Raw genomic sequence first — 20,624 nt, 5'->3', positions numbered from 1 at the left:
GATACATTGAATTAAATGATAACTCAATTTTCAAAATGGTTGAACAAAAATGTTCTGTCCAGGGATAATCGATCAAGACATCAATTAATTGGATTAGTTGTTTCAGGAATGTCCGCTTTAAAGAATAATTTTGCCAAGATTCTATTGTTTTTTAGGCAAAGTTACAGACAGCTGCTTTGAGCCTGTGCAGGAAGTGGACCCACAGTGGAGGTCTGCAGGCAGACTGTCTTGAACACAGCACCATGCTGCACGGGTTTACCTGAAACACGGTACTGTACTGACCACACACAATGTCCAGCCTGTTAGAGCCTATTGACCTTTTATATATGTATACATTGGTGTTACAGGTCTCAGTCTACATTCATATGTCAGACAAAATAAGGGCTATAATTTATGTAGATTGTTGGCTATGCAATAAGATGCAAACGAATGAAGGCCTAATGTGAATGAGTGTGAAAGAGCAATTTAAGGGTAGATGTTCCTGTGCCAGTGCCAGGGGCTAGACAAGATTTGCATGCTAATCATTCTGATAATAATGTAATGCCCAGAGCACTTTGAGCAAATTGCGAATCATTGGTCATAGACGGGAGCTTATCTCGCCTCAAATACAGGTTAACATTTGAATGATTCCTGGTAATTCAGGGACCTGTCAGTTGCCTGGCTCACCTCAATTAGAAATGCTCCACAACCGCTTGCTCTTGACTTGACTTCACAGAGAACACTAGCTAAGACTGCTGTAACTCTTCACATCTGTTCCACGCGTTGTCGTTTTGAGCTGTGACTCATTAGAACTGGAAAGTCATTCTGCTAGCCGACAAAATCAAACAACACTTGCCGCCAAACATTGTTCTATCCAAAAAAAAACAAACAGCCAATGGGAGCTTTTGTATCGTCCTCGTGCTCAGATTTGTATGTACAGCTCTGATTGGATCGTGTGCTCAGCAGCGCCCAGCGCTCAGCCAATCGCTGCTCTCCTACAGTCAACGTAACGGTGTTTACCCGGAAGTACTGGCTAGCTGCTACAACAACTGCTGTGAAAAAATGTTTCGATTTTTTCGGATTTCTGACCGTTTTTTTAGTCTTGTAAAAATGATAGACTAACGTATCACCCGATCGCGAACTACTGAGTCGCAATGTACAGCGGACTCCTGCCCAAAGGTTTGACGGAGGACGACCTCAGTCCGAGTGACGAAGAGGATGAGCAGCAGGGTGGTGTTGAAGAGAAGACGACGGAGGGGGAGAAGTGTGGGAGCTCTGCGGGGGGACACATCAGCTCAGTGGTGGAGGCACTATCGACTCGCACTGCCTGCGATGCAGACAGTGATTCTCCGACGTGCAGTTTGCCTGGTATATCCCAGGGAATGTGGCAAGTACGTAGCTGCGTTATGCAGTAAGCTACTGTAAGCTTAGCATTGAGTCTGTGGAATACAAGCTAGCTGTGGTGTTGTTGTCTGTAGGTGAGGGAGGACACATGATTGACATTAGCCCATTTCTGTTGAACCCCCAGCCCTGCATGAACTTGAGCTGACAAAATGTTTTACCATCACTATCATAACACAATATATGTACCTCCAGAAGTAGATCAGGGTTTGTGAATTGTGTGTGTGTGTGTGTGTGTGTGTGTGTGTGTGTGTGTGTGTGTGTGTGTGAAAGAAATTCCAGGACCTACGGAAGAAGAAGAAGAATGATGAAATGAAGATAATAAAGTTTCACAGAAAAAGAAGACGTCACAAGAAAGGTGTCATTACCGATTTCAATGATATTAGTATGTATTTTGCTTTGCTCCGATGGCCAAAATTATTTGAATCACTCTTACTGACAAAAGAAGTTGGGAAAAAGAGAGACTCACCCTAACCAATATTAGATCTTTTGGCCACCATCTTAGAAAATACATGATAGAGCACCTTATACATACACCTTTTATACTTGAAGACTGTTCAGCTGGTGTTAAATTGTGTGAAACTATTCTAAAAACCTTCAACTATGTCTCTTCATCAGGAACAGAAAGTGAGGAACCGACAGAGACAAGGTACCGAAATGTTGCTATTGTAAGATAAAAAGCTTGTGTGCTCTGAAATCTCAAATATCAGACCTTCACACCAACACAGTGATGGGTCAGATTCTTCAAATCAGTCTGGATTGCCAACTGCACTATTGCACATGAATAGAATTCTTTAAATTCAAAAAAGAAAAAAACTATTACACCAATATACCAGTCTGCAAGTCTTAATACGAACCAGTCACTGCCTGATCTATAGTATGCTTTTGAAATGAGTTGGCTTACAATGCAGAGCAACTATTTGATCATTATCAAATAGTTAGATTTGCGACAAAATATGACACCAGCACACTGGTTTACAAAATGTTACCACAAAGTATTGAGCACATGCAGATATAATTTCAGTTTAGACATAGAAATAGAATACAGTTTAAGGGGGGGACACTGAGCAGAACCAGTGAATGTACTTTGCCTTATCGCAATGCTGGTTATATTTAACATGAACATTAACACACATTCTCTCTGCCAGCAGTGTGTGTCAGGAGGAACCGGAGAAGCACTGGGATGAGCTTAAGCAGTATTTTGGTGTAAATGATCGATTTGATCCCCCTGCATGTTCCAAACCCCCTCCAAAGGTAACAAAGACTCCTGCCTTCCAACTTATCTGCAAAAGGTTTAATACTGTGTCTGTCGGAGCTGTTAGTAACAACTCCACATCCTTTATGTTTCCGTGCCACTGCATGCTCTCATTGTTTTATGTGACATGACACATGGATTATAAGAATCCTTATGGTAACTCAGCCTGACACTGAGAAGAATAATACGGATTATGTTTGGCTACATTTAGTGATAAGATTAGGATGAATATTCTTTCCTGTAGGGTTGAGATTAAAGTGAGATGTAGCTCTTTCTCTGCAAGAAAATATGAAAATCTAGAGCAGTGTTAGGGAACCGGACTGCAGCTAGAACATTGAAATTAATTGTGAGATAATAGATGATCAAGTGCTAAAACTTCTGTAACATTCATAATTAGAAAATACAATTAAAGATATGGATTATTCCATTCGCATACATTTCTGCACTTAAAGATGAATGGACATTTTGTGCAAAGGCTTCTAAATTGCCGATGAAGCAAAATATTTGCAAGCTTGATGAATATTATAGCTGACCCAGTGAATGGGAACTGTTCTCATTTCAATTTGAAATCCCTTTAATGATTATTTTGGAGTATTTTGTTCTTAATTTATCTCAGAGCAGCATAAAATTGAGTTTTTGCTGATTTTTAGCCTCATTCTGAAGAGGGCAACTATGAAAGGATAAAAGAAACGATTAACAAGCTGAATAAAACAGAACTTGTCACATCAACACAATGATGGGCTCCCTCATCCCTCAAATGCAGTTCCTTGTAATTAATATGTCTTTTCATATTTCTGCCAATTCTTTCACACAGTCATTTGAGGAAAAAGCTGTTATAGCAGTCAGATGCAATTATTTCATCTGCTAACAGTGTTTCTTCAGTGACCTTAAAACACATTTCATCTGTCAATTTGAGCTTTGTTTATGAGATACAATAGGTGATAATTGGGATCACTAGTCAGGTTGCATCAGTGTCAGATTCATTGGAAGAAGAAGAATTAACACTATTATTCAAAATCAAGACAGTATCATCAGACAAAGCCTTATGGTTTGGCCCCTGTACTTTTACTGTTGAGTTAAGGTCCTCAAACAATACATCAGAAAAGACACATTAATACTTACAGCCTCTTACCAGTGTATTTTTATAGCATGATGACATTTTGGGGGGCTGAAGAAATCGGGTGCTCCGCTCCCTCAGATAGGCTCAGAACTGCCTTGCCATCAGTAACCGGGGGCTTCACCGCACCCCCTCCTCTGCTTAGGCCTGTAATGGAAATGTGTAATTAAAGAGTCACATTTATGTTTGGTAATCTCCTGTAGCATTTCTAAGATTTCCCCACTAATATCCAATCAAAAAGGTTTTCATTTGTGAAGGGAAATCTACATATTTGTAGTAATGGCAATCATATTAAAAATAAGGCCCTGGGGACTTTTGAAGTTACTCTTTGATTTTTTTCCCCTCTCTCTCTCTCTACCCCTATTTCAAAATAAAAAATCAGATTTTTTTTTCTCTCCCCCTCTTCTGCAGTCCGGCCTAGAAAAGAGCATAGAGGGGGCCATAGCTGAAGGGGACATTGCAAAAGCAGAGGAGATGAGCGACAGACTCGCCACTCGAGAGGTACGTTATGCTGATAAGAGATCTTTGGGGTGCTCCCGCTGTGACAAATCAGACTAATGGATCCATGGCCATTTCTGCTGCAAAGACATAGAGGAACAAAAACACAGGCAGACACCCACCATTCAGTCCTGCAGCCTTTTTCCATTGAGTTAATGGAAAGCCCTCCCCTTAGTTTTGAAGTGCTGCAGTGTCTAAAGGACTTTTGGCTCTGCTTTTTAATGAAGGGTACATTGCTTTCAAGCCAACTGTTAAATCATTCTCCAGGTAAGAGTTTCATACCTTTGAAGTGTACATGTCCCTAAATGCGTTGCCTGAAGTTTTGTAACTAACCGCCTTGGCAGTGGTTTGAAACTAATTTAACATAAAATGTAGCCCACACACACATATAATTGTGGTTAAAAAGATGTACAGCTGCGGTGTTACTTCTCCACTGGGGGAATTGCCGTACCTTGAGCATCAAAGTTTAACTTCTTTGTTTCATGATGCATGTTGCTTACAGCATTCCATAAGCTTTTTTAATCTAATAATATTTGGAACACAAACATGTAACATACTGTGGCCTTGCATTTCATTGTTGGTCGTGGATTGCAATAGAGTTGCGAAGAAGGTTCAGGAAATGTTTTTCCTTGGCTGAATTGCAATTTCAATACTTTTAATGATATCTTCAGTGATCCTCAACATAGAAACATAGTAGTCTTCAATATATTTCTCATGTCTGCACACAAATTATGACATTTATAAAACTACAGCCTGCTGCCAAGTTAGCTTAGCTTACCAGAAAGACTGGAAACTCTGGAACCAGCTAGCCTGGTAACAAAAGGTAACAACGTCAGCATACGAGCATCTCTAAAAATCCTAGTTAGTCAAAAGTACCCTGTTGTATTGTGTTTTTCAGCTGCACAAAAACACCTACACACTGGATTTTTTTTTCCAATCATTTTGGGTACCCTACTTTTCTCCTACGCACATGTCACTTGAATAGATGTGCAAAGGATTTTTCTGTTTTAGCTGCACAGAAAATTAGGCCATAGTTTAATAACAACTCTGATACACTTGCCAAAAAAATCTTTTTGGTGGGAACCACTTACTTCTTTGTTTGTCGACTGGCCAGATATTTGTGACACAGTTTTTGTCTTTTCTTGCAAGAAGGGCAAGGGTTTCAAAGGTGTCACATAACTGTCTGTCAGAAATTGTATGAACTATTGTTAATTTGAATTTAACACTCTGTGTCACCCAAAAAGATGGCTTTCAACAATAATTAACACCACACACTGATACAGGAGTACAGAATGTGTATTTTGAATATATTTTATATGTATATTTTTTTTTGTTAAATAATATCTACATATTTTCTGGGAACCTTTTTTCAAAGAAACTCACCCACTTGACAGAATAAAAAGGCTCCAAAAACAAGGCTCTGTGTTTAAAACTGAAAGGAATCAGTTGTCATATTCATGGAATTGGCATTATATGCGTGACTCTGGTATCTCCAGTATGTAATAGACATTAGTGTACAGCTTCACAGCCCCTTCGAATTCCCATCTTACCTTCTAGCAGAGTGGTCAAATTTGGGGGAGTTAACTAAAAGCTCCTGTGAGTGGCACCTGCGCGATACTTTGAGAAAGCCTCTTAGAGCGCTGGTGGATTGTTTTTAGCCTGAGCCAAGGTTCTCGCCTCTCTGGCACCCGCCTCGCGTCTTGCCAGAACCATGATGGGACGTGACAGCAGTCTGGCAGCCACAAGTCATTGTTTAGCAGTGATAACTTCATTTCACGTGGGTATTGAATTGACCATTTTGAAATGACGTAAAGTTGTACGCCATTAACTTCTGAACACAAAGAAAAGCAGCTCTGAATATATGTAAAATGCGAAGTGACGGTTAGCCAAAAAGTTTGAAGGATTCAGATTCAGAAAGGGTTATGATATATCCACAGTAATGTCGCCTGTAATGCAGATGGCATTTTGACCAACGTGCTTGTTTACAGCACTCCTGTTCACTTTTGACAGGAGCTCTGTGACAAACATTTAGAGGATCAATAATCCCCGCTGTGGCCAGAATCAATTTCAAGGTTATAATTGAGTGGCTCATTTGGTACGGAATGGCTTAGATGTTTAATTTGTTTACGGTCATAAAACCAAGACATGATTGTGGCAGGCTTTTCACTGAAAGAATGGGAACAGGTTTTCTTTGCAAAAAAAATGCAAAAGCATCCGACAGCTGTGAAGAACTAAAGAGGCCTATTTGTCCCTCTAGGCATTGTTTTTTAAAGAAAACACTGGTATATTTTGGATGCTAATGTTTTCATCCTCAATCTAATGGCGTCCCACTTATCGCCTCAAAGCAAAGAGAAATAGAAGAGAGATAGAGTGCTTGCTGTCAGAATCCTCCTTTTTATAAAAACAAAAATGTTTGTGTCTGCTGTTCTGAGCTCCCTCAAATCAATTAATGATTTCTGCTTTACTTTCTTCTTTTCAATCAGAACATTAAAACAATTTGGTAAAAACCTGTTTTGAAGGCTCCTTACAAATTCAGAGATATGTGCTCTTTCATCTGTCAAACTTCTGAGACGCTCTGCTTGGATAATGCAGGTTGAGGTTTTTTATTCTCATTATATTTCTCAAACATTTCCCTGGGCTGTAAGTCTTTGTTTTAGATGAATTCATGAAGACATCCGTTTTTTGAGTTAAAGTATCAACGCCCCCAAAGAAATCACATCCCCTTTTTAGGTAACAAAATATTATTAATGTCTACATTGCTAGGACAACGCTCCCTGATATGTATTTCTAAACTGTGCAGATTTGGTTTCTCCTCTCATAAAGATGTCTGTCGATCCTCCTGAGCATGTTTAGATTTCTTTTCACAAGTCTAAGAAGACACAAAAAAAATTTAAAAAGCTCGCCTCACAGTAGGCCTAGTAGTTCAGTGGATGAAACCCAATTCAAGTCCTCCAATTAAGAAGACTGGGTCTCCATCCTCAGATTTCATTCAACGTCAGCCTTACAATAAATAATTACTCCTTTGCTCTTTTCCTCTTTATAAAACACAGCCACTGAGGTCTTTTGAAATAGGCAGGAGCTGTACTTTATATAGAGTAAGTGGCTATATTTCACCACAAAAGAACGTCACGCCATGTTAGAGCTTACAGTTTCCCCACAGCACTCATCACAGCTATTAGAGAGGCATTACCACTTCAAAACAGAAACTCTCTATAGTCTGTCACAATAGTGGGTGTCCAAAGACATCTCCCTGTCTTCCAGGAGCTAAAAAATAATATGAAACATAAAAAGTAGTTGAATTGCTGCTGGCCACATGGAAATGGCACCATGCAAAAACAAGCATATATGTTCTAGAAAGCAATTTTGCTCTTAAGACGACACAGTGCAAACAAGCACTGTGATGATATACGTGGTGTTGAGCTATCACTGTCTTATCTAGCCAGAGCAATGTTTGCCAGAAGGTCATCACTACAAAGTGTCAACCAGACTCAAATTAGCTGAAGCCATTTATTCAGATTATTAATTAAAGTGATGATAACATTTGAAAACTTAAGTGGCTATTGGCTACATTTCTATCCTTTAACCCTGTCACTGGTTGTGATCCAGTGAAGGTCTTATTACAGTTTAACAGTACACTGACTTTTGCATTTGCTATGAAGGAAGCTGTTTACCTCTTCTTCTGTTGCACCTTAGACCCATTATTTTGTTGCCATCACATGATTAAGTGCAGATAAGAGCTGCATTCATTGTAAAAAACACTGTGGCCTTTGTGCAACGGGTCTTGGACTTAGGTCCAAATTAAAGTCCTGTGAAAGTAGCACTTTGCATGGAATATATAATTAATATATAGTGTAAAATGTCATAAGTGCCCACACTGGGAAACTTGTTGAGGATGTCCAGCTTTTTATTGTATTACTTGTTTCACTATCCTTGCAAACCCTTACACCTTTTATTTATAAATGAAAAAAAGCCCAGTTGTTTCTCACTGCAGGAAAATCATGTGTATATTATTAAAATCAAATTCTACAGTGTAGATTCTTACTGTATTCATGAGGTTTTGTAATATTGGTAACTGCGAGGTTGATACCCTCTTAGTCAACAAGGGGCTTCCAGTTCTCTGGATGACATCTGGGTGGCGAACCTCTCTGTAGACTCCTGGCTCGATTGACCTCATCAATATAAATTGTTTAAAACGCTGGGCTTTTTAATACTGAGATCACTTAATGTACAATAATTAACCATATGAATGTGTATTAACCGGAGCCATTTATGGTTTAGCGTTTGAACTTAGGATTGGTTATAATATCCCTCATTATGTTCCAGCTCGTATTTCAATAGAAGCAGCAGCTGAAAGGAAAAGCCCCACTGTCCTTGAAATCTACCCTTTGGAAAGCTTCGCTTAAATGCTGTGAAACAAAGGTGGCGCGGCATTTTGTCGGAGGAGACATGGTGGCTTAGTTGAAACAAAGAGCTGAACTAAGAGTGTTTCATGATATTTATGTTATTTTACACCTTTTTCCCTCTCAGCACCTTCTCCCTGCCATGCCCCCTTGTTTGTAATCAAAAAATTCATGAGCAGCGCTTTTGTGAAAAATGGATTTTATCAGATTCTGACTATCCCCACCCCACATCAGAGGAGTCTCACTCTCTCTCCCCTCCAAGCCCCCCACCCCCAGGCCACCTCGCAGAGTTTAGGGAAACTCTCCTCTTTGTTCCTTTTTCCTTCAGCATAAGCTATTTATCACTGAATGAACTTTTATTGTATCTCCGGATGACTCATATTAAATTTTTGCCCATTAATTTTGAAATGGATTTTGAAATGGGTACTAAGCTTTTATCAAATGCCTGGGAATCTCATTTGGATTATTGTATTCCATTAATTACTTGATAGACAAAGCATACTTTTCAATGTAGATTTGTGTGCTGTTTAATTAATTAGCATGTTTTCTCTTTTAATTAAAGCCTTTTTTTAAAAATTAAAGCCCACAGCAAAACACATATATAATTTGTTTGTAATTAGGCCTTAATTGGTGGTAGTGGAAGCTTAGCACCATCAGTTTCTTTTTTCATGATTGCCATTTTATTGCCAGTCACTCATTAATTAAACTGTTTTTTCTAATTAGCTTATAAAACTGTTGATGGCATATTATTGTAAGTGTGAGTTCAAAGCTTGCTAATAAGCCTACCCTACTCAGAAGAGGCGAGATAATGGAATGTGCACAAAGCAGGGCGAACTTTCAGAGATTTTCTTTTGTCTTCTCCCTAAAGATGACATGTCATGTGTGTCTAGCATCAGATTACTAGAAGAGAAAACTGTGACAGGGCTGTTCGGCTGTGCCTTCCCTGGAGTGACTTTCTTTTAGCTTGCCATGTAATTCTGTTTGTCAAAGTGCAGGCAAGATTACAAAAAGCTCTTCGGAGGCTGCCCCATGAAAGACCGATAAACTTTGGTTAGAACACTGTGAGAATATACCTCTATACAAAGCCATGCAAAGAGAATTAATAATATATTGTAACTGTTTGTGCTTTAAAAATACAGAGAGATTGACTGAAATGTACCATCAAACCCCCAAGCAGCTAATAATCTACTTTAATACTTTGGGGACGACCGATGGTGGAATGAAGTACACTTTGAGATTGCTTTTAGCTATGAAAAGTGCTCTATAAATGAAATTTGTTATTATTTTTATTACATAAGAACAACTTTCAGTTACTTTGACTTCATTTAAATACTTGGCACTTTATAATGCCCAGCATTGTAAGCAGTTACAATATTGAATTACAGAAATATTGCACTACAATACATTTATTTGACAGTTATAGTTTCATAATCACGGATTCAAATTTTTCAAACTGTTTATAAACTGTGATGCATTGTTATGCACGGTATACCCTACACTACATAATATATATATTTATATATTTTAATGTATTTACTGGATGATCAGTTGAACAACAGAAAACCATCCATCCATCCATTATCTATCCCGCTTTAATTGATTCATTAGTATTTATTGCAAAAAATGTCAGACAACTTATGGTTCCCAGCTGAAATGTGAAAATTTGCTGCTTTTCAGTGTCTCAGATTTCAGTCAACTGAATAATGTTTGAGTTTGGACTATCGGTTGCATAAAACGCGCTATTTTAAGAAATCACTCTGTGCTCTGGTGAATTGAAATGGAAAAACAATTGGTCGATTACTTACACACTCACTTCTAATGGAGAATTTTTACAGTATTGTTTTGCTACTTTTAGTTACATGAAAAAAATTCCTTCAGCTCTGCAATCAACAGATTTGTTACAATTTTAATTGTTGATTAATTTCCTGAATATATTTTTTTTTTTTAAAGCAAAAAAGAAAAATATTTCCGAGTTCATGCTCCCCAGTGCAGATGTTCAGTTTTTCTTTGTGATCTATGATACTAAGTGGAATATTTGAACTATTGGTCGGACAACATCAGGCTTGTTAAGACTTTCCCATGGACTCTCAGCCCTACAGCTGAAAAAGATCTTTATAAACCTTCAGGTGTGTGTGGTCACACCAAGTGATTTTATTTGTAAGACATGGAAGTGAGATTGATTTTCACTCATGTGTTCACACCACTCTATTACTTTGCTTTAGAGATTTCAGAATAGACCAACTGAATGAAACTTTGTATTTCATCCTTCGTAATGCGATCTGGGGGGTATTGATTGACTTCTTGATCTTTTGGCCCACCCTATGTTGCTGAGACACACACACACACCCCCCCCCCCCCGCTTCAGTTCTAAGAAATAATGCGGAAATAACACACGAGCTGCCTAATCTGATATTCATTCCTTTCTTATATAGCCCTGCTTTCCAAAGTTGACTAAGGCCACATTATTTAGGCATTAAGGTAGTGTGATAAGAGAATTAGGCCGGTCATTAATCGTTTACACGTCAAATGCAGCAGAGCAGCTTGGGGAGGTGATTTAGCGAGGCAAAGCCATATAGCCCTTGTTAATCCACCTCTCACACGTTTTAATTGGAAGAGGCTTCCTGGATTGGAAATTTATGAATGGGTTTAAGGCCATTTCTTCCTTGAAGCCATCATTTATTTCATATTGTTAATAGGCGCTTTAACACTTTATCCACATGGAAACGCATTTTTCTCATCTTTCATTCAGCTATTGTCTTTTTCCACTTGCTGTTTAATTGCCACACTCTTTTTGTGAAGCCCCGGCTGCTCCTGATGCATATTTCGTTCTTCTTCCATTCATCTAACACCTCCGGAATGATGCAAGTGAACAGACACACTAATAAAAACAGAGTGTGAAACGGTTATTACCATAGACTAGGTTTATCTCGTATATGTCTCACACAGCAGCAATGCTCTGTTTTTTTCTTTTTCTTGAGGCCTCATGTTTGGGTCCCTATTTGAATCTCCATGACGCCCCAAACATTAATGAACAGAACACGGTACTATTGACTTAACCCTCCTAGTGGCCTTAAGCTGCTGCTTCTGCAGTGCCAACATTGTGCACGATGAATGTTTTTTTGCCTTCAAATCTTCTAAAGGTCAGAGTATTAATCCTCTGTATAAACCTAGTTTTTAACAGAGCTGTGCACAGGCCACACAAGAGAGAGGCACAGAAACATGCCTGTGATGGACACATAATTGTATATTAGTACGTGGTGGAGTGGGAAGAATTGCCTTTTAGGAGCCACATAAACAAAGAAGGCAGGAGGTTTCCTGTCTCCTGCCTTTATTTCAGCTTTGTACTTTCATTCTTATTTTTTCCACCAGCCTCTGATGTGAAAGGATTTGGCACGATGATGCACGCAAGGGGAGGGGGGAAAAAATCCTGAAAAGTGTATCAAAAAAGTAAATGAAAAATAATGTCATATTACTGAAAATATGAGAGGCTAATTTGTGCCGACTTTTTGCTAATTTTGTTCTCGCCACAGAAAGAGGAGCCGTCACCTGCTCAGCGCCACAGCGCTGACAGTGCCAGTGATCCATGAAATAAGCTGCCGCTGGCTTTGTTCAGATAAGAATGAACAAATCTGCACAATGTACTGCTCTCGGAATCTCATTTTCATACTTGCATGCAGGCTAAAAGAAATAAGCTGTTTGCAGGCTTGATTAATCAGACATTTGAGGGTTTTTTTGTCTCTTTGATCTGTGCTGTCTCCTAGGTAACTTGGTTGACATTAATGTTGAGCCCCAGTAAAGACCATCAGGGATTGTAGACTAAACTGATAAAAAGGGGGGGGGGGAATTAAAGACCTTTAATGTTTTAAATATAGTAAAGGCTATAGAAAAAAATTTGAAATCTCTGTCTGTAAATCTCCAAATGAAACCACTTAGCATCATCCAGTTTCATTTGATTTGCTCCCAGAATAAGCCAATGTTAGGGTTTTTTTTCTCCACAAACACATAAAGCAGGAGCTGTTCTCGGATTTGTCAACAATTGAATAAACCCCTGGTTTATAATCTCAGCGTGCATCGGAACCACTGAAGAGCATTTAGCACCTACACCACTCCAACAAGGAGCAGGGAACACCCCGGTGTGGTTTTATCTGCTTCTTCAGATCTACTGCGAATGTAAAAGCAATCGGCTGTCATAATTCTCTTCAAGAGGAGAAAACATGATTTGAAGAATTTAAAAGCTATAAAATGGCAAAGAACTAGAGAACTGTCATAGCGTATGTACGCTCCAGGTTATGCAGACGCTTTCACAAATCTTCCAGTGACTGTATAGATGAATGCCTTGAGGGCCCTGCCGGAGCCCAGTACTTGCAGCCAGCCGAAGCCCTTATCTTAAATCCAAGCAAAGTACCATTAATCTTTTTGAAAGACCTTTATGGCTTTTAATGTATCCCAAATTAGAACATTTTACACCCTTGGTTCCTGAAATATGGTGATAAAAAGCCTTTAGAGTTTAATTTTTCCTGCCTGCTCGCTCTGACCTGGTTAATCCCAGCATGCATTAGGAGATATTTTAGTTTCAGTCTTTCTAATAAAGTTTATCCCACTTAATTATAATTGAAACATTTTTTTCCAAGCAGGTCTTTTTTTTTTTTTTTTTTTCAAGTGGCGCAGTGGTGGCACATTTCTTCATTACCTTAAGACTTCCTCTCCCCCCTGATTGTACTCTGAATATTACAGAGAATTACCCAAAGGTTTGGTGAAATTGTTCCATGTTGTTTATCAAAGTTTGCCTTTGCTTGAATAATAAACCTATCTCAGGAGTGACAGAGGAGGCAGGATTTTTCCCTTTGTTTCCCGTGCTACTGTGTGACTGGGGTTATTGGGATTATTCTGCTTCACAATACACACATGTCTTCCCTGGGATTTGAATGTTTGCCTCTTGCAGTCACGGTCATTCTCTTCACTTCTGATTTCAGGGGCTGCCTGCAGTACTCCCTCAAACACTTTCACACCGGTGATGAGTAAAAAAAATATAAAAAATGCCTTTGTAACGTGTTTGAGACGGGGGGAAATAAAGCGGCAAAACGCTGAACTCTGTTTCTCACCGTTTATTTATTCAGGCATTTCATTTGCACATTAAACAAGAAAAAGGAGCAATCAAAAGGAAACTGTGCAGGAGAGACTATGAGCCAGGACCTTAAAAATATGACTTCTTCTGAGAGACCTCAAACAAAAGGCAAAATAGATTAGAATGATATTAATAAATCAAAGCTGCAGTAATTTGTAGAGCTATGGGGAATTTCACCCCCACATAAAACACATACATGCATTATACACATATTCACAACTAACATTTTTGAGCACCGCTGTATATCTCTGAACCTTTTTTAACATTGGCTACTACACAAGGTTTTTCTTTTACTTTGGGTGCAGATCATAAAGTCATTGTACATCTACTAAAGCTGTTAATTGATGATTGTCTTCATCAGTATCAATGTTGTTGTCAGAAAGTAGTGAAACTGTCTGAACAGAACCTAGCTGCCTAATATTAACAATTAACTTCTGATTGGCTGAACGATTAATTGACTAATTGTGTCATGTTTGATGTCTGTTGCAGAAACTGTATATTGACAGAAGATCTATTTGAACATTTTAATTACCTGTATATAATAAAAAACTGCCCGCTGCATTAAAGTAATATGTTCATTTCATGTAAAATTTTAGATGTTTCTCTTCTATGCTTCATTTATATTTTCACATTTTCTGTTCTGCTGCTTCTTCTTGTTGACTCACGTTAAACTTTGGTTTATACGATGCTCTGCTGTAGGAAACTGTAGATTGAGTTAATTTCTGTAGCACACTGTATGTTTTACCTGATCACCAGTCCTATGATGTCATGTACAAACTGTTCAATTTTATAATAGCAGGACAGCATTCGTGTGTCGTTCCGCTCAGCGACGGCTTTGCTGTGGCGTGGAGGAGGCAGCACAGGCAGCAGAGACACTGACGGGGAGCCACCCTGACACATCAGTCCAAACGCTTTTGCTTGCAACAGACTGATTTCCACTCCCTAATGGTCCTCTCCTCTGTCTGCCTCTAAATAGCTGGGTGTGAAAATCGCTCAAGCTGCTGATTGCCGTGACTTTGTGCAACACAAACAGGAAGAGGAAGCTTTGAGGGCAGCACAGAAGAGAAAGAAGCAAATCGTCTGGGGGTACGACTTTTCTCCATGACGTTAAATGTTTGCCATCATATCTGCAGAGAGTGTTTGAGTAACGTGCAGATTCTCGATTGTTACTCATCCACAGATTTGGGCTGACAGTTAAAATATCATTTTTTTCTGTGTTGCAGGTTTGAGGCGAAAAAACGATGGGAAAGCAAAAGCAACATGGGCTTCATGTGATGAACGTGGCAGAAAAAGACTGCAAGCTTCTTCTTTTTTTTCCTTATAAGATCATTTGATAAAAGTGTTTTTTTTTGTCATGGCAGACTGATCATGTTTCTTTTATTCTCTTTGTATGTTTTGAAGACTTCATAGCACCAGAGCACGAGGGGGGCAAAAGTCACACAGTTGGCTGAGAAAAAAAACAATCCAGAGAGTACGAGAGAGAGAGAAAATTATGGAACATTCAAATTAATTCCTAAGGCACCCATTGGTTTCTGCATTGTGTTATTTTTCATTACATTTCAGTGATTTGAGCGTTCTGGTCTTTTTTTCCTCCCTTCAAATTGAATCTGGTGTACATTACTGGATGATGCGTTTATTTATTGCTGTAAAGTGGGTTAATCATGAAGGCGCTCCTTTCTTCTTCTGAGGAAGAGAAAAGGAAGATTAGGGCCCTAATGCAATGTACAGGATAATGTGCGATAGGATTTGGGAGTAGAAATGAAATTTGGCTGCTGTAAACTGCTGTGAGCGGTCGTAAACTGCAAGTTGGGTGAACAGTTGAGGGGGAGGGGGGCGGGTTTTTCTTTTGGCCCTCACCCATGCTGGGAGACATGCTATTGTTTCTCTGCCCGAACAAGAGGGAAGCGCCGTTTCTCGAAGCCGACACTGTGTGTTGAGCTCTCTTCAGCATCTGTAAACTCCTCTAAAGCCGTCGTTCGTTCGTCTCGCTGCTCACTTTGATCTCCTTTTCATCTACAGCATTTGCCTCCGCAGCCTCGCAACACTTCTGAAATGCTCATTCAGATTCCAGCAAGTGTTAATTTGCAAACATGGTGCAAAAAAAAAGAAGCACAAAAATGATAATTACTTTTATTCATAATGCTTGCTTATATTTTTTTCAATCATAGAAAATGATTGCTTCGCTTCAAGGTAGAGAGAATTAAAATTAATCCACCTAAGTTGTTTGCATTGCACATATTTGGGCACTTTTGTCCCCTGGTGAGGAGCAGTGTTTCCGTGGCTTTGCTGCGTCGGCGGAATCCGTGCGAAAATTAACAAAACATCAGCAATAAAAGTTTTTAGGCAATTATGACACAAAACACCTGAGCTGAAGAAACCTGGATATGACGTGAATATGAAAACCGAATTTTGTACAAAGTTAAAGTTTTTAAAATTAAAGTGAGTCGGAGAAGCTTGTCCGATGGGGAGAATTGGTGCTAATTAAACTATTAATTATCTCTGTAATGAGATCCGAGTTAAAACTGTGTTAAGCACATCAAAGTACGACGTGGGATTTGTTCACTTTGATGGCGGCTATGAAAAATATGTCTTGACTGAGGAGTGAGAAAACATCACAGACGATGTTCATTAATGGGACAAAAGGAAACGGAATTTTGGGGCCTTTGAAAGTTTTGGATAAGAAAAAGTGTAATGGGTTTAATAGTCTCTTTTATTTACAGAGAATTGCTGGATGCAGGTGTGGTGATGCCGACTTTTCAGAGACAAGTTGTTTTTGTTTCCAGGAAAGTTTTATTATGTTTGAGCTGTTCTTAGGATCCTATTTATCATCTCAGTGGAGCAGCCTGCAAGAGTGAAAAGCCAAAAGGCATGTGTGAGTATGTATTTTCCACATGTTAAAGCCATGTAGTCGTTTGTTTCAAGCTAGTAGTTGTCAGTGAACATGACCAGTGCTGATCCAGGAGCGGCGCGGCGCTGTATCAATTGCATCTCACATAATTAATCTCTTTGAACACGGGGTAATGCCTTGAGCGGAGACGACTCTGCTTTCAAACTGCTTTTAAACTGGAAAATCCACTTTCCCCTCTCGTCATGTCGAGGAGCTGTTTTCAATAGTCTATTGCTGGAGGCCAATCTTAGCCCCTGACCTATGCTGATTTGTTGTGAAACGCCGAGGCAAATTCCTTGGGCACATGTCGAACCACTTCTAGGAAAAGTGTTTGTTGTGTTGAGCGGGGGAAAAGAAAAAAAACAACAACAATCCCATTTAATGGTTGGAAAGCTGCTGTTTTGTGAAAGGGAACATGTGTTTCCGGTAACGCGACATCAGCACTATCACTTGCTGCTATCGCCCGCTAGAGGAGGATTAACTCGAAGGAGAGATCTGCGAGATGCAGCAGATAAAGGCGAGCGATGTTCAAAACACCTCACACCTAACACCAAGTGTGGCTCAGAGTAATGTGGCTTTCTTTATATATTGTTCAGGGTTTTTTTTATAAAGACATGAGCTGCAATGTTGTTTTGTTTTTAGACTTTTAAAAAAAAATAATACTTCAAAAAAGAGTTTCTTGTAAATGTTTCAATTAATTGAGACTATGAAATATTTTTTGCCTTTGTTAGGCTTCTGTATAGGGGACACCCTGCAGACATTTCACTTCTTCCTAAATTGTGGTTCAATAGCCCGGAGGGGCAAACCACAACAACATTACATGAAGCATACTAACACAAGCAAAAACACATTTCAGAAGGAAAAAAAAAAGAACTATTTGGAAAACTTGGCAAATGGCGAGGATGTCCAGGATGTACCCATCCTCTCATCCCGTTGTCAGCTGGAACCCTCAAAGCAGCATAGCTAATGGATGGATGTATGGACAATATTTTACAATCACATTTCAGAAAACACATCACATGACCAGTCCTTATATTACTATGATCATCATCAATTAAGTAATGCTGTCATTGTTTTTCTATTTAATGTTAGTGTTTTGTCCGTGTTTGGCCTCTGTAAAAACCCCAATTTGGCTAAATCATAAACACATACATACTCATATGAGCGATATTTGTTCCCTTCTTCTCAAAGTAACATATCGCAGGAGCGACAGCCAGTGTGGATGTTGACATATTCCTCGGCAGATTTAATGACATGTTTAATTCTGGCACGTCTGCAGTCCTCTCAGATGTTTTGCAGTTTTAATTAGTATAATCACCGCTCTCGAAAAAGGCCACAGGGTTGTTTAATGGGTCGTGTTTGTCAAGATGCACAGAATTATAACACAAAAGACGTGCCATTTATTCAGCGCAACAGTCTTCGGGTGATTACGGGCGTCGCAATTGATAATTAGAGAAAGAATTGATTCATCTGAAAGCCAAAATGAACCTCTGTGGTGTGAGGAAATTAGTTTGACAGTGTTTGGATGAGCAGTGTTTACACTGCTGTGTGGCGGTGTGGGAACACTTTACCACTCCAGTGTTAACTGAAGCAACATGCACACACTTACTGCTGTTTCTGGATGGGAGAGCCAGAGGACTTTTTGATGTGACATCTGGAGCCGCAACTTGATATTTTCAGTAATGACAAAACTTCATATGAAATTATGAATATACTGCTTCATTCTGCAGACTTCTGTCGCGTGATAAGTGGAGGTTATATGGTTCCTATTTTCAGACGGCACAGTACAAAGTGCTTTTTACACAAGTTTCCTCCAACTGTGGGAATTAGGTCAAGCTAACATTTACAATTTGATAAAGTCTGTTTGAATGCACTTCCACCATAATTAAAAACCACAGTGCATGTGGGTTACATACACACGCTCTTAATTGTTTCATAGTCAGAAAGTGCTTGGAAAGCATCTATTTTATCATTTAGCATAACTTATAGAACAAAAAAAAAATGAAAACCAACTTTCAATTAATTTTCTTCTTTTGCTATCGTGAAATAAAAACATTCCCATGCACCAATGTGCTGAGCATGCACTCATTATGCATTCATCTTCACTCTGCAAACCACATATGGCATTTTATCTGAATGAATTATTAACCAAGTTAATTAATATTTTATTTTTCTTTATGGAACCATTTAACAGTCCCAACAGAGGTAATGACATCGTGAACGGTGCCAAGTACCTTTTAAAAAAAAAAAGAGGAATGTTCACAACCAGGTTAACTTGTGCAGCACTTAAAGATATATTGAGATGTTAAAGCTTTTAATTGTCGTCCGTATTTAACAATCAACATGTCGATTTAAACATCCCCCGTGTATAAACACACCTTTACTGTATAACTGACACTGACCAGGATTTTTGTTTCCACTCACACACACTGACCTGAAGTCCCTCTTGTGTTTTCAGAATGGACACAGCATGATGTGGAGCAGCCGGAGGGGATTTACACAGAGAAAATTAAAGGTGTAATTAACATTACGTTGATTTGTACCAGAAAAAGCCTCAGTAAGTCCAGTTTGTATGGTAATTTATTGCCCAGTAACACTCACCTTCTGTCGAGCAGGTCACTTCAAACACTGGCTTGATTTTGGTAGATTAGTCATTTATCGCTTAATGCTGGTACTGTCGTAGTTACACTGCAATAAAACAGTGACAGTTCAAAGTACAGTGAATTAACCCTTAGATGTAAAGGTCATTAGAACATTGTGGGTAATGTGAACCTACATTGTTCTGTAAGTCGGTCAAAATGGCCAACGATAAAATGTAATGTTTTTAGTTCATAATAAATTCAAAAAATAATCATTTGAAGTCAACATTTGTTTATATGGGAATGGTTGCATGTAACCTCATTACAGATCCGACAACCGCTTTTTTGAACACTTTTAACATTCAACAATAAAATTATGAGCAATACACTATAATATAATGGGAGCCTCTCTAAAATATTGTATTTAGTTGAGCCAAGCAACAGATATATTTACAATAATTATGGTACACTAACTTTTGTCAGCTGTAAAGTTGTCTAATATGTCTGTAAAAGAATGTTCTCCAATGTAACCGTAATCAAAATGTTAAACAGTGATACATTTGACAGTTACAGTAAAGTTATACAGATGATGCTTACATGTAATGAATGTAAAATGGTCCTGCTGTGTAAAATAATTTAGCTGAGTGATGATGCTAAGCACAGATGAGGTGTGGTTCACAGTAAATACTGTATGTATCTGACAGATAAAAAGTTATGAATTTCCACAGGTTTCAAGTTCACTGTTTAGAGATAATGATACAAAAAAAGACATGATGAAAAATTCACCTGAAAACGTATGAATCCAAGCATGAACGTCATTACGTACTGGTGAGGAAACAGATTGTTTTTCTCTTTATTGTGAATTACATTTTCATCCAAACGATCACGTCCCATCATGCTCTATAGCTTTAACACTCAACACGAGCTGCCATGTTGCCTCTTCAGTATGTGACGTCGGAGCCGTGCGGCCCTTTGTCGGCAGCAGTGTTGCCCTGGCCGAGGCCTGTGGAGCAGACAGACGGGGCAGGCCCGGTGAGCTGGGAACCAATTTGTGTCCAAACCCCAAGGAACTCTGAACTCTCCCAAGTAATTCCCTCCATTCCAACTCCTTAAAACCTTGTCTCAACACAAACAATAGCAACGCTTTGTAAAAGTGACTCTAAAACCTCTGCCAAGCATAATTTATCATTTGAATGACAATGGACCACTTAGCACTGCTTAAATTATTTCTGTGCTCTATCTGCTACTCGACTGTCTTTGTGCTGTAACAGCGGGCGATCATTAACGCCACGGGGCGATGTGGCGCTCTCTTATCTCGGCCCGGGTCCTCAGAGTTTACTTTGGATGGAGACTGTTCGGCCACGACTGCAGCAACTCGTTTCT

The 20,624-nt window shown here is 39.0% G+C and overlaps 1 protein-coding gene across 5 annotated transcripts; it reads left to right on the top strand.

Annotated features, from left to right (window-relative positions):
• The first annotated feature begins 992 nt into the window (after window positions 1-992).
• On the top strand, window positions 993-19,966 carry fam204a (family with sequence similarity 204 member A). 5 transcript variants are annotated; one of them, XM_047335032.1, is made up of 7 exons: window positions 994-1,370; window positions 1,663-1,738; window positions 1,999-2,029; window positions 2,532-2,634; window positions 4,164-4,253; window positions 14,752-14,861; window positions 14,999-15,346. In XM_047335032.1, the coding sequence occupies exons 1-7, from the start codon at window positions 1,134-1,136 to the stop codon at window positions 15,048-15,050; spliced, it is 699 nt and encodes a 232-aa protein (XP_047190988.1). In that variant the 5' UTR covers window positions 994-1,133; the 3' UTR covers window positions 15,051-15,346. The 5 variants fall into 5 exon arrangements, with proteins under 5 accessions (XP_035461313.2, XP_047190988.1, XP_035461311.2 ...); XM_035605418.2 differs by having other exon boundaries at window positions 2,529-2,634; XM_035605417.2 differs by having other exon boundaries at window positions 1,654-1,738.
• The last annotated feature ends 658 nt before the right edge of the window (window positions 19,967-20,624 follow it).

Source organism: Scophthalmus maximus, chromosome 10 (assembly GCF_022379125.1).
Source record: "Scophthalmus maximus strain ysfricsl-2021 chromosome 10, ASM2237912v1, whole genome shotgun sequence".
NCBI lineage: Eukaryota > Metazoa > Chordata > Actinopteri > Pleuronectiformes > Scophthalmidae > Scophthalmus > Scophthalmus maximus.
This window is presented reverse-complemented; position numbering and strand designations above follow the sequence as displayed.

Coding starts and splice junctions, on each gene's coding strand:
- fam204a (XM_035605416.2), top strand. CDS start 1,134: ATGTACAGCGGACTCCTGCCCAAAGGTTTGACGGAGGACGACCTCAGT. Junction 1,371..1,653: donor TATCCCAGGGAATGTGGCAA/GTACGTAGCTGC, acceptor TGTGTGTGAAAG/AAATTCCAGGACCTACGGAA. Junction 4,254..14,751: donor ACAGACTCGCCACTCGAGAG/GTACGTTATGCT, acceptor GCCTCTAAATAG/CTGGGTGTGAAAATCGCTCA.